Source organism: Haematobia irritans, chromosome 3 (genome assembly GCF_050003625.1).
Source record: "Haematobia irritans isolate KBUSLIRL chromosome 3, ASM5000362v1, whole genome shotgun sequence".
In the NCBI taxonomy this organism is placed as follows: Eukaryota; Metazoa; Arthropoda; class Insecta; order Diptera; family Muscidae; genus Haematobia; species Haematobia irritans.
In genome coordinates this window covers 13,823,063-13,837,813 of record NC_134399.1, presented here as the reverse complement: position 1 = coordinate 13,837,813, position 14,751 = coordinate 13,823,063, and the positions used below count along the sequence as shown (strand labels likewise).

The following is a 14,751-nucleotide window of genomic DNA, read 5'->3' as shown; positions in this document are numbered from 1 at the left end:
CTATAGAAATAAAATTTGGACTAAATTTTATAGAAATAAAATTTTATAGAAAAAAAATTGCTATAGAAAAAAGTTTTCACAAAATGTTGTATATAAATAAAATATGGACAAAAATTTCTATAGAAATAAAATTTGGACAAAATTTTATAGAAATAAAATTTTGACAAAATTTTCTATAGAAATAAAATTTTAACAAAACTTTCTATAGAAATAAAATTTTGACAAAATTTTCCATAGAAATAATATTTTGACAAGATTTTCTATAAAAATAAAATTTTGACAACATTTTCTACAGGAAGAAAATTTTGACAACATTTTCAATATAAATAAAATTTTCACAAAATTTTCTATAGAAAGAAAATTTTGACAAAATATTCTATAGAAATAAAATTTTGATAGAAATAAAATTTTGACAAAATTTTCTATAGAAATACAATTTTGACAAAATTCTATTGAAATACAATTTTGACAAAATTCTCTATAGAAATAAAATTTTGACAAAATTTTCTATAGAAAATTTCCTATAGAAATAAAATTTTGACAAAATTTTCTATAGAAATAAAATTTTGACAAAATTTTCTATAGAAATAAAATTATGACAAAATTTTCCATAGAAATAAAATGATGAGAAAATTTTCTATAAAAATAATTTTTTGACATATTTTGAGTGGCAACCGTTTCAGCTACCCTATAATTCAATATAATTTTTCAATGTAATCTAATTTTCAATTTATTTATTCTATGGGTACTAATGTTCGATACTCAAGCCGAATAACAAGTTTTTCCCATGGTTACTTTTTTGAACCAATTATTTTTAAAAGATGAAATTGTACGCAATCAATTTAGAGTTTTGTTGAAGAAATTCCAAACATAGTACCCACCTTTAAAATGGGAAAACTCATGTACACCATCACTCATATAAATAAACATACACATCAGCCTTAACCTTAAAATGGGAAAATCGGCAAAACTAAAGTTAAAGTTTGAATTACATTTTGTTTTTGGCAAAAAGACCCCAAAGTTACTCCTCATTATAGCTGCTAAAGAAAGCAATTATTGTTGTATGTTAACATGCTATGGCCACGTGAGATTTGCCAATTAGATAATTTAGCAACATTTCAAACTTGGACTTGGCAAATATTTGGTGAGTTGTTTCCCATTTGCTATGTCGCCAATTGTGCGGCTAGGGATATGGTAAAATAAATGGCCATATAGTGCGAAAATAAGAAAAAAGAAAATGAAAAAAGCTAAAGTTCAGGGGAAAGTAATTATCATGGAAATTGCCATTATTTATGGAATGGGCAAAATAAACATTTAAATAGGAGGCATTTGTAGTTTTTACCAATTCTTCTGTTAATTTCAAAGCCCTTAACAAATTGTTTTTCAGGTCAAGTTCAACGGTGGCTTATCCCCTCTCAGTAATGCTGGTGACATTTCTGAGTGTTTCAAAGCTTTTCTAAGTGTTTTCAGCCTAATGTGAAGTTTCGGACGAAGTTCCTATAAAAAAATTAGGTGCTCAATGTCATTGAGCTAAGCACGGAATTGGGAAGCACTTAGTGATAAAGGATAAGTTCACTACTGTGGTATAACTATGGACTAAATATAAGTGAGCGTGAAATAACGGGAAGTCACTATACATAACTCAACTCAAGATGATGTCACAGCATTTTCTTCTTGTTCTTCAAACCATCTTTAGGTTAAGACATTTTTTTGTACACATTAGAGTTGATACTATTGTACCCTTTGAGTAAACAAAGCACGGTATGTACTTGGCACACTTGGTAGCTTTTCTAACCTTCTTTAAGTGGATATGTACGCTTCAGAATGAAGGAGCGAAATCTCAGATTCCTGGATGTGGGTCGTTCTTCTTATTTATTGTTCTACCACAGTTTGGATAATTTATTTCAAAGGGGATCTCTTTCAAAAGAAAAGAAATAACTATAAAATCTTCAATATGAGAAATTGTCATTTACGGGAAAAAAAACGAAATTTTCCCCTCCGATAGGCAAGTATATATGTCTATCCTGACCCACTCGCAACGTCCATCCCATTTCCAGGACAGAGTTGGCTCAGAATCCTCCTTCTTTATGCCGGCGACATTGAAAGCATTCAGCGACCACTGAGCTCGATGTGTCCTATCTGTTCGCGACCAGTAACGCGCGGAGTTTACTCTGTGATGCATTATCTTACACCAAAGCAACCATCACTGAGTCGTTCTACACACCGGAGTCGATTCAAGGTATCTATCCTTGTCCAAGAAGTGGAACAACTCTCCGAAAGGCAAGTATATATGTCTATCCTAACCCACTCCCAATTCCCATCCCATTTCCAGGACATAGTCTGTTCAGAATCCTCCTTCTTTATGTCGGCGACATTGAAAGCATTCAGCGACCACTGAGCTCGATGTGTCCTATCTGTTCGCGACCAGTCACGCGCAGATTTTACTCTGTACAAAAGCAACCATCACTTACACGAAAGCAACCATCACTGAGTCGTCCTTCACACCGGCGTCAATTCAAGGTATCTCTCCTTGTCCAAGGAGTGTAACAACCCTCCGAAAGGCAAGTATATATGTCTATCCTAACCCACTCCCAATGCCCATCCCATTTCCAGGACTGAGTCTATTCAGAATTGAAAGCATTCAGCGACCAGTGAGCTACATGTGTCCTGTCCGCGACCAGTCATGCGCTCAATTTACTCTATGATGCGCAGAGAATGTCACAACTGGGTACACTTTCGTTGCTCGGGGCTCAAGAAAGTTGGAGAAAACACCCCTGCTATTAAGAGTCCCAACTATGTCGGCCCGCCAGGGTCATATCGGGCTTGCAGAAGCAAATTCTCTAAGGCAGCTAACAGATTCGGTTGTGTGTCTGCAAGACCTCGACACATGTGAGATGCTGAGGTCGTAAAAATTAGAACCAATATACCCCAGATATTGTTGGAACCTGTTGCCGCAGAATCCAACAATCTTAGCTATCACCATCCGCTGATAATAATCATCACAAGACGACAATAGTTGACTCTTCCTTGCCACTACATGCTACAACACAGCTAAGCGGGCAGGGTGCAACTTAAGTAGCCTCAAGATCCTTCAGTGGAACTATAATGGGCTGGCAAGGAGGATTACTGAAATCACAGATTTCATGGACAAGCAGGGTATTATCTTTGCCACGCTCCTGTAAACTAAACTCTCCAGTAGGAATGGTCTCACTAGATCATATTGCTACTCTGTTCTAAGACAGGAGTGAGAAATACATCCCTTCCGATTCGGTATGCCAGACATAATATAAGCCAGTACTGAGGCAATACATGAGTAAGTAAACAATCATGTTAGGCGATCGGAATGCCCATTATGGCAGTTGCTATTCAGAGCTTAGATGTGACGTCAGGGGAGAAGTGATTGACACAGATGTCTGTGTGTTAAATGAAGACCAACCGAATCGCATAACGGCCTTATGCTGAAGAACCCCCGACGTCACCATGGTGACATGCAGACATAGCCTTGAATTTTGAACTCCTCTCGATCACGGTGAAAATTTACATAGGCACAGATACTTCGTTGAAGATAACTGGGAGCTATTTACCTTGCTAACGGAGTACGAGTTTGCCACTGCCCCACTGTCAATGTTAGCGCCGGATTCCCGATATCTGTCCGAATTTCCAGGATCCCCGATCTCACTAAGGAGATCGACCGGCATGTGGTTACTGATAAGAGAGAGAAGTGGCACAATCATATGGAGGAGTTCGATCTTGGATTCAAACGGCTACGGTTGACGTATCGTAATCTCTCGAACCCCAAACGAAAAGACAAAACCTTCATTTTGTTTGGGATCCTACTCCGATTCCCGTATGGCGAATGCCTTCTGTAGACAGTTTGTTGAGCACCTCCAGACTGCAGACTATGCAAGCGGTAGACAAAAGCGAATCTTCCGTGCATTCCAGACCAGATTACCCCCTAGGAGTGTGAAGGTCGCGAAAAGTCCTACGGTAATTGGTAAGATGGTTTGGCCACGAGGATGTTGATGCACATTGGCACAAGCATTTGGAGAAGTTCGAACTTAGATCCAAACGGCTGAGGCAAAAGGTTCGTAATCTCTCGAATCCGTAACTGAAAGACAAAATCTTCATTTCTTTTGGGAGCCAATTATGAAGGACGATTCTCGTATGGTGAATGCCTTATGTAGACAATTTGTCGAGCACCCCAGGCTGGAGACCATGCAAACGGTAGAAAAAGGCGAGTGTTCCGTGCATTCCAGACCCTAGGAGTGTGAAGGTCGCGAAAAATCCTACGGTAATTGGTAAGATGGTTTGGTCACGAGGATGTTGAAGCACATTGGCACAAGCATTTGGAGAAGTCCGATCTTAGATCCAAATGGCTGTGGTAAAAGATTTGTAATCTCTCGAATCCGTAACGGAAAGAGAAAATCTTCATTTCGTTTGGGAGCCAATTATGAAGGCTTCGTATGGTGAATGCTTTATGTATACAATTTGTCGAGCACCCAAGGCTGGAGACCATGCAAGCGGTAGAAAAAGACGAGTGTTCCAGCATTCACTCCTGGTCCTCAGCCAGGAGTGTGAAGGCCGCCAAATGATCCACTGTAAATGGCCACGATGGTTTGGCTACGAGGATGTTGAAGCACATTGGAGATAATGGTGCAAGGTTTTTAGCCCATACCTTCAATGTTTGCCTCAATATCCTCGAAATACCAGATATCTGGAATATAGGGAAAGGTTTTTCGGTTCTGAAACCAAGAAAACAGGCGCATCTTTGAGACTCGTATCGGTCCATTGCCCTTTCTTTTCCACGTCATGATGATTCTTGAAGCAATTTACTGCCCTACTTCACTGAGCACCTAATGTTGGCAGAATATCAGCATGATTTCCATTCGGGCAGTAGTACGACCACAGAGTTTTGTGGATTAACAGTTAACATTGCACATGGATTGAAGAGATCGCATATATATATATATGTTCGATTCTCGTCTATTTGACACCTATAAAGCATATGATACAGTGAAATACACCAACCTCTTTGGAGATATTATGGAAACCTCCCTCCCTAATAATTTTATGAAATGGTTGGCAAACCATATGGCTGCTAGACAGTCGTGGAATTTAGAGGAAAGATCTTTTCCCAGAAGGAACAAAGAAGACGTACCCCAAGAACGGTGTAAAACGCCCTTTCAATTCGGTTTAAACTATTAGATGGCAGGAGATTTATGCATTTAAAAGTTTCCTTTTATTTGTAAAGTATGATTTGAATCGACTTTAAAAATCGTGATTAAAGGAATTTAAAACAAAATTGTTCATTAGTATTATTTTTTGCGTGTATCTATATTTCATAAATAAAATATATTTCATAAATAAAAAAATAATCTATTGTGGAAAGCTTCTAAGAATGTTATAAATTCTTTAAAAAATATATCAATAATTATATATTTTTGGAACTAAGAATATAGATTGAAAAAATGTATTGTATAAATTTCTTATCTATTCTGTTAAGCACGTGAGATTTTAATGGTCTTATAAAAAGAAATGAAATTTATGTGATAAGATTGAACAATCGAAACGATTTAAGCAAAATTGTGTTCTGCTTTGCAAAACAATAAAAATCCTTGGTGCTTCTTATCTTATTAATTAATTATTAAGATCTGATTTTCAACTAAAAAATATATATAGTCTGTATTTGCAATATTTTAAGAAAATTACGTACAAATTTGTTTCGATCGATATTTGAAATATCTTTGAACAATCCCGTAGATCGTACTCGGAAAATAGCGTCAATTGTAAAATGCATCACCTGTAAGGTATGGGTATATCTGCTCATTGTGATACATATTTGCTATATTTTTATATCAGACAATATGTGAGTTTTGGCCAATTATGCAATATTACTTTTTGTTTTATAAATACATACAGACATGTGAACAAACAAAAGTGAAAATGCATTTATATAAAGCGTACGTAAGTGAATGTACGAGGAAATATATGACATCATTCGATACGAATAAAATATATGGGTAGCTGGCACGCAGACAATTTTTCGAATTTTTAAGATTTTGGAAAAGTCAAAATTTCCGTCGATTAGTCGGTTTTATTCAAAAGTTAAATTAGTAGAATGTGGGCGCCCTATCCGTTCGTATATATTTATGGACCGATATGGACCAATTTTTGATGTTTTGGTAGATTTTGCAAACTATTCCTCTCCTACTAAGACGTGGAGGGGAATAGTTTGCAGAAATATATAGAATATATAAAATTTTGACAAAATTTTCCATAGAAATAAAATATTGACAAAATTTTTTAGGGAAATAAAATTTTGGCAAATTTTTCTATAGATATAAAATTTTGACAAAATTTCCTATAAAAATAAAATTTTGACAAAATTTTCGATAGAAATAAAATTTCGACAAAATTTTCGATAGAAATAATTTTTTGGCAAAATTTTCGATAGAAATGAATTTTGACAAAGTTTGGACAAAATAAAATAAAATAATAAATAAAATTTTGACAAAATTTTTTTGGGAAATAAAATTTTGGCAAATTTTTCTATAGAAATAAAATTTTGAAATAATTTTCTATAGAAATAAAATTTTGACAAAATTTTCTATAGAAATACAATTTTGACAAAAGCTTCTATGGAAATAAAATGTTGATAAAATTTTCTATAGAAATAAAATTTTGACAAAATTTTCTATAGAAATAAAATTTTGACAAAATTTTCTATAGAAATAAAATTTTGACAAAATTGTCTATAGAAATAAAATTTTGGCAACATTTTCTATAGAAATAAAATTTTGACAACATTTTCTATAGAAATACAATTTTGACAAACTTTTCTATAGAAATAAAATTTTGACAAATTTTTCTATAGAAATAAAATTTTGACAAAATTTTCCGATAGAAATAAAATTTTGACAAAATTTTCTACAGAAATAAATTTTGACAAAATTTTCTATAGAAATAAAATTTGGCAGAATTTTCTATAGAAATAAAATTTTGGTACAAATTTTCTATAGGAATAAAATTTTGACAAAATTTTCTATAGAATTTTTTAGGGAAATAAAATTTTGGCAAATTTTTCTATAGGTATAAAATTTTGACAAAAATTCCGATAAAATTAAAATTGCGACAAAAAATTTCTATGGAAATAAAAAATTTCTATGGAAAAAATTTTGGAAAAATTTTCTATAGAAAAAAAAATTTTGGAAAAATTTTCTATAGAAAATAAAATTTTGGCAAAAAAATTGATGGAACTAAAATTTTGACAAAATTTTCGATAGAAATAAAACTTTGACAAAAATTCCGAAACAAAATGTTGACATAATTTTCTATAGAAATAAAATTTTGGGAAACATATCTATAGAAATAAAATGTTGACAAATTTTTTGATAGAAATAAAATTTTGATGAAATTTTCTATAGAAATAATATTTTGACAAAATTTTCTATAGAAATAAAATTTTGACAAAATTTTTTATAGAAATAAAATTTTTAAAAAATTTTCAATAAAAAAAAATTTACAAAATTTTCTATAGAAATACATTTTTGACAAACTTTTCTATAGAAATAAATTTTTGACAAACTTTTCTATAGAAATAAAATTTTGACAAATTTTTCTATAGAAATAAAATTTTGACAAAATTTTCCGATAGAAATAAAATTTTGACAAAATTTTCTACAGAAATAAAATTTTGACAAAATTTTCTATAGAAATAAAATTTTGACAAACTTTTCTATAGAAATAAAATTTTGACAAACTTTTCTATAGAAATAAAATTTTGACAAATTTTTCTATAGAAATAAAATTTTGACAAAATTTTCCGATAGAAATAAAATTTTGACAAAATTTTCTACAGAAATAAAATTTTGACAAAATTTTCTACAGAAATAAAATTTTGACAAAATTTTCTATAGAAATAAAATTTTGACAGAATTTTCTATAGAAATAAAATTTTGGTACAAATTTTCTATAGGAATAAAATTTTGACAAAATTTTCTATAGAAATAAAATTTTAACAAAATTTTCTATTGAAATAAAATTTTGACAAAATTTTCTAAAATAAAATTTTGACAAAATTTTCTAAAATAAAATTTTGACAAAAGCTTCTATGGAAATAAAATGTTGACAAAATTTTTTATAGAAATAAAATGTTGACAAAATTTTCTATAGAAATAAAATTTTGACAAAATTTTCTATAGAAATAAAATTTTGACAAAATTTTCTATAGAAATAAAATTTTGACAAAACTTTCTATAGAAATAAAACTTGACAAAATTTCCTATAGAAATAAAATTTTGACAAAATTGTCGATACAAATAAAATTTTGGTACAAATTTTCTATAGGAATAAAATTTTAACAAAATTTTCTATAGATATAAATTTTTTACAAAATTTTCTATAGAAATAAAATGTTGACAGCATTTTCTATAAAAATAAAATTTGACAAAATTTCCTATAGAAATAAAATTTTGACAAAATTTCCTATAGAAATAAAATGTTTACAAAATTTTCTATAGAAATAAATAATAGATATAAAATTTTGTCAAAATTACGGCCCTACTTCAAAAAAGTTATTATACCCCCATCCTATGATGGTGAGTATAAAAAGATTTGACTCGATTTTCATAACAAAAATCACCTTTTTGTTTTTGTATATAAGTATCGTTATTATCGCATACCTGCAATTCGATATGACCAAATTTTGCTTGGATTATTTCTCAAAAACGAATATAATCTGAGTGTATTTGAACCCGTACAATGGCTTTCCTCAACAAAAAAACAAATTTCTATCGGATTGGCACATATTTGGCAAATTGTACATCCACTGTGTGAAATAAACTACGGAACATGACTTTTTAGCTCTTCTTGGTTTATACGCTTTTTATGTGGCAATGTCGTGCCTTTTTGGTACGCCCATGGTTAATGGCCCGAAATGATTGCGTGCTCACTCCATATTACCTTCCAAAATGTTTCCCGATGATAAGTGCCATATACTTTGATTTGAGATGGAAAATTATTGGAGGTAGCCTTTCAAATTCACGAACGCATGGGAGCAATGGGTAGCATGTCCGCCTTGCCTGCAAAGGGTCATGCATTTGATCCCAGTTTCGACCAGGCACCAAAAAGTTTGCAGCCACGGATTATCGCCTCAGAAATGCCGTTGCTACATTTCAGAGAGTTTGAGTCATTGTAGAGTGAAACGTCGTTGGGAATTGGCTATAAAAAGGAAGACCCTTGTTATTGAGCTAAACATAGAATCGGGCAGTACTCATTGACAAGGGAGGGGGAAGTTCACCACCTTTGTTGTATCACAATGGACTGAGTAATCTATGTGAGCGATAATATAGGCAACGTTTTACGAGAGTTGCCCACTTTTGAGAGGCGTCCACTTTTTAGTGTGTGTCAATTTGAGATGTTACACTGTATTTGGAAATTAACTACGTACACTCAAAAAAGGGGCTTCTAATGCCAACTTAACTTTATTTTAGTTCATGAAGATTTGTTCATTTTAGTAAAATTTTGCCCATGGTGAGAAAATGAACCCTATTTCATCATGTTTTGCTTACTTTCATTATGTGAAATTTTTGCCAAAATTTTATTTCTATAGACAATTTTGTCAAAACTTTATTTCATTCGTTTTGTTGGGCTGTGGAAAATTTAGCAAAAAGTAATAAAATTTAACTACAAACAAATAATTTTTTTACAATATAAATAAGTTAAATTTAGCGTTAGTTTAACTACGGAAATTTTTTTCTGTGTAGCTTAACCAACAGATGAAAAGTATGATTGTCAAATTTAATTGGGCAAAGCCCTATACTATAGACTGGAAGATCGTTGGATGTACAGCGGTTTCGGAATTACCACATTACTCATCAGCATCCTCTACTTGCAGCAAAACTTTGGCAACTTGTCTACCACCCAATTTTAAAACTTGAATATTTAGAAGTAAATTTTTGTTCATAAATACAAGGTGTCCGACGTCCCATTTTCATATCACCAGCATTTGGAAGACGATCACCAGCCTCTTGGTGTTTTGGTTTGAAATCTTGATCTTATTGCAGCTTGCTGGGTTTGATAAATTTTTAATTTTTAAATTATTACTCATTTTTTTGTTTTTCAAAAAAACTTGTCAACTATTTATATCTAGGCCAGAAATCATCATTAAATCATTATTTTTTAATGTAATTTGAAAACTTAATATGTATGTACTTTTAATTATTAATTTTTTTTAATGTACCTAATATACAACAAACAAATGTACACTCGTTCATATGTTCGTCCTTGGATAGGAGTATGTTTAAGTGCACTTACAACTTACCTTACATGTGGCCAATAGGTTATATAAATCTTCGACCTCATCATTGTCTGTGGGTACATAATGTTTGCCTGTTTGTGTACTCATGCCTTTGGTCTCCTGTCGATATAGTGGTAAACCCATGGCTTTAGCTAGTATTTCAATGCCCATATGACCAACAGTTTGATACATAAAGCTATCGAGTTCGTCTGGAAATTGAATGGGTATAATATAGAAGATGAAAAAAAATGTCATTGTATGTTGTTTGAATAATTTAATTTTTTCCCTTATAATAGAATATGGACATTTTCATTTGTGGACATTCTACATGTGCATGTTTAAAATGGAAAAACAATAAAAACAAATTCTACTAATATACATACATAGTTTCCTGTGCTTACATTTATTGGCATGAAATGTCCGTTTTATAATAATAACAAAAACTTTAAATGAAGGTCAAAATATTTTCCAAAACGATAGAGAAATTATTTTGAATTTTATAAGTTTGTTGTCGCCTAAGAATTATATAACATATGTACATCAGAAAAAAGTAAATACTCGATGTGTACCATAATAAAATAAATCGAAGTAAATTTTTTATATTTCGGGATTAGAGAACAAAAACAAATATTAATCATTGAAATGTTGACAAAATTTTCTATAGTAATAAAATTTTGACAAAATTTTCTATAGAAATAAAATTCTATATATAGAAAATATATTATTTCTAAAGAAAATTTTGTCAAAATTTTATTACTATAGAAAATTTTGTCAACATTTTATTGTTATACAAAATTTTGTCCACATTTTATTTTTATAGAAAATTTTGTCAAAATTTTATTTTCATAGAAAATTTTGTCAAAATTTTATTTTTAAAGAAAATTTTGTCAAAATTTTATTGTCCAAATTTTATTTTTATAGAAAATTTTGTCAACATTTTATTCTTATAGGAAATTTGGTCAAAATTCTATTTCTATAGGAAATTTTGTCAAAATTCTATTTCTATAGAAAATTTGTTCAAAATTTTATTTCTGTAAAAAATTTTCTCAAAATTCTGTCAAAATTTTATTGCTATAGAAAATTTTGTCAAAATTTTATTTCTAAAGATAATTTTGTCATAATTTTATTTCTAAAGAAAATTTTGTCAAAATTTTTTTTCTATAGAAAATTTGGCCAAAAATTTTACTGCTATAAAAAATTTTGTCAAAATTTTATTGCTACAGAAAATGTTGTCAAAATTTTATTTCCAAAGAAAATTTTGTCATAATTTTATTTCTAAAGAAAATGTTGTCCAAATTTTGTCAAAATTTCATTTCTATAGAAAATTTTGTCAAAATTTTATTTCTATAGAAAATTTTGCCAAAATTTTATTTCTATAGAAAATTTTGTCAAAATTTTATTTCTATAGAAAGATTTGTCACAATTTTATTTCTATAGAAAATTTTGCCAAAATTTTATTTCTATAGAAAATTTTGTCAAAATTTTATTTCTATAGAAAATTTTGTCAAAATTATATTTCTACAGAAAATTTTGTCAAAATTTGATTGCTATACAAAATTTTGTCAAAATTTATTTCTAATGAAAATTTTTTCATAATTTTATTTCTAAAGATAATTTTGTCAAAATTTTATTTCTATAGAAAATTTTGTCAAAATTTTATTTCTATAGAAAAAATTGTCACAATTTTATTTCTATAGAAAATTTTGCCAAAATTTTATTTCTATAGAAAATTTTGTTAAAATTTTATTTCTATAGAAAATTTTGTCAAAATTATATTTCTATAGAAAATTTTGTCAAAATTTTATTGCTATACAAAACCTTGTCAAAATTTATTTCTAAAGAAATTTTTTTCATAATTTTATTTCTAAAGATAATTTTGTCAAAATTTTATTTCTATAGAAAATTATGTCAATATTTTACTTCTATAGAAAAATTTGTTAAAAAATTGTATTTATTATTTTATTTTGTCCAAACTTTGTCAAAATTTTATTTCTATAGAAAATTTTGTCAAAATTTTATTTCTATAGCAAATTTTGTCAAAATTTTATTTCTATAGAAAATTTTGTCAAAAATTTATTTCTATAGAAAATTTTGTCAAAATTTTAGTTCTGTAGAAAATTGGGTCCAACATTTTATTTCTGTAGATAATTTTGTCAAAATTTTAGTTCTATAGAAAATTTTGCCAAAATTTTATTGCTATAGAAACTTTTGTCAAAATTGTATTGCTATAGAAAATTTTGTCAAAATTTTATTTTTATAGAAAATTTTGTCCAAATAATATTGCTAAAGAAAATGTTGTCAAAATTTTATTGTTATAGAAAATTTTGTCAAAATTAATTTTGATGAAAAATTTTTGCCAAAATTTTATTTTTATAGAAAATTTTGCCACAATTTTGTTTTTATAGAAAATTTTGTCAGAATTTTATTTGTATAGAAAATTTTGTCAAAATTTTATTTCTATAGAAAATTTTGTCAATATTTTATTTCTATAGAAAAATTTTATTTATTATTTTATTTTGTCCAAACTTTGCGATAAATTTATTTCTATAGAAAATTTTGCGAAAATTTTATTTCGATAGAAAAATTTGTCAACATTTTATTTCTGTAGAAAATTTTGTCAACATTTTATTTCTATAGAAAATTTTGTCAACATTTTATTGCTATGGAAGCTATTGTCAAAATTTTATTGCTATAGAAAATTTGGTCAAATTTTTTTTTCTGTAGTCAATTTTGTCAAAATTTTATTTCTATAGAAAATTTGATTCAACATTTTATTTCTGTAGAAAATTTTGTTCAAACTTTGTCAGAATTTTATTTCTATAGAAAATTTTGTCAAAATTTTATTTTTATAGAAAATTTTGACAAAATTTTATTTCTATAGAACAATTTGTTTCTATAGAAAAATTTGTCAAAATTTTGTTTATTATTTTATTTTATTTTGTCCAAACTTTGACAAAATTTTGTTTCTATAGAAAAATTTGTTTCTATAGAAAAATTTGTCAAAATTTTGTTTATTATTTTATTTTATTTTGTCCATACTTTGTCAAAATTTTATTTCTATAGAAAAATTTTCAAAATTTTATTTCTATAGAAAATTTTGTCAAAATTTTAGTTCTATAGAAAATTTTGCCAAAATGTTATTGCTATAGAAAATTTTGTCAACATTTCATTGCTATAGAAAATTTTGTCAAAATTGTATTTCTAAAGATAATTTGGTCATAATTTTATTTCTAAAGAAAATTTTGTCCAAACTTTGTCAAAATTTTATTTCTATAGAAAATTTTGTCAAAATTTTATTTCTATAGAAAATTTTGTCAAAATTTTATTTCTATAGAAAATTTTGTGAAAACTGGTCCTTGGTAGAGCTTCAAAAATTGAATTGAATTCATCGATGCGCTATTAATGTAAAAAATAATCGCAAGAAAATGTTCACGATTTAGCTTGCATGTCAACGTTCTGAGTACGTATAACATCAAAAATGCCAAGCTCTACGATAGAGTTGTCAGATTGCAACACTAGGGTTGCCCAATCCCCTCAAATAAAAGGCAATCCTCATAATAGATATAAAAATCAAATATTACCATGTTGGAGTAATTAAGTTCTCATTCAGTAGATTTGAAAATTATGGATTCAAAAATTCGAATATTTGCGAATAATCGAATTTTTATCCAGAGGAGCCTAAAATTTTAAAATTTATCTATAAACCTTGTAATTTTTTTGATCTTATACCAAGTATGCCATTTTTTCCATTAAAATATGTCAGTGTCTACTTACCTCTGTCTTTTGGATGTAAATTGGCCAAAGCAACAATTTCATGTCCTTCGGCCACGCACTGCATCATGTTGTAGCAACTATCCTTGCCGCCACTTACCATGGCAACGACACGCATCTTGATATTATTTTTATATAGGAATGTGGTCGGCAACAAAAAGGAAGTTAAAAAAAACGACTTCAAGGGTCGTTAAAGGGAATAGAGAGATATGGGTTTATTTGGAGATTTGGCTACGCAAGTCCTGAACATTTGCTTTTTGTGGTCTTCGGGTTTTGGTCAAAGTTGGCTAATTTACAATCTGCAAGTATAAAGAAAATAAAGATTTGTTATTAAATATTAATATATTTTTATTTTCCGAATAATGAATGAAGAAAATGAAATGTTCTTTTGTGGTCTTGAAAATTTTGGGTTATATACAACCTAGCACCATGGTTGCCACTCGTGCCAAAAACAGATTTTTTAGTTAATGAAGATTAGTTGATTTTATTTAAATTTGTCCTATAGGCCGGTATGCACCTCTAGTGAAAAATTTCATTCCCATAAGAAATGCATTGCTATTTATGCTAACGAAATTTTCGGTAGCGTTTAATTTCGTAAGCTGGTACGCACCTCTAATGAAAATAACAGGGTTGTCAAAAGCATATTTGGGCAGCAAACATTTAATTTATTACAATTATTGTGT

The 14,751-nt window shown here is 29.0% G+C and overlaps 1 protein-coding gene across 1 annotated transcript in view; it reads right to left on the bottom strand.

Moving 5' to 3' along the window:
* LOC142228500 (uncharacterized) overlaps positions 1-14,751 on the bottom strand; it is a 44,011-nt gene that overhangs the window by 10,406 nt on the left and 18,854 nt on the right. The window contains exons 2-3 of the mRNA XM_075298937.1: positions 14,072-14,367; positions 10,322-10,506 (exon numbers count right to left, since the gene is read on the bottom strand). Of these exons, the coding sequence (XP_075155052.1) occupies positions 10,322-10,506; positions 14,072-14,186 (300 nt within the window). The 5' untranslated portion in view covers positions 14,187-14,367. The remainder of the gene's footprint in view (positions 1-10,321; positions 10,507-14,071; positions 14,368-14,751) is intronic.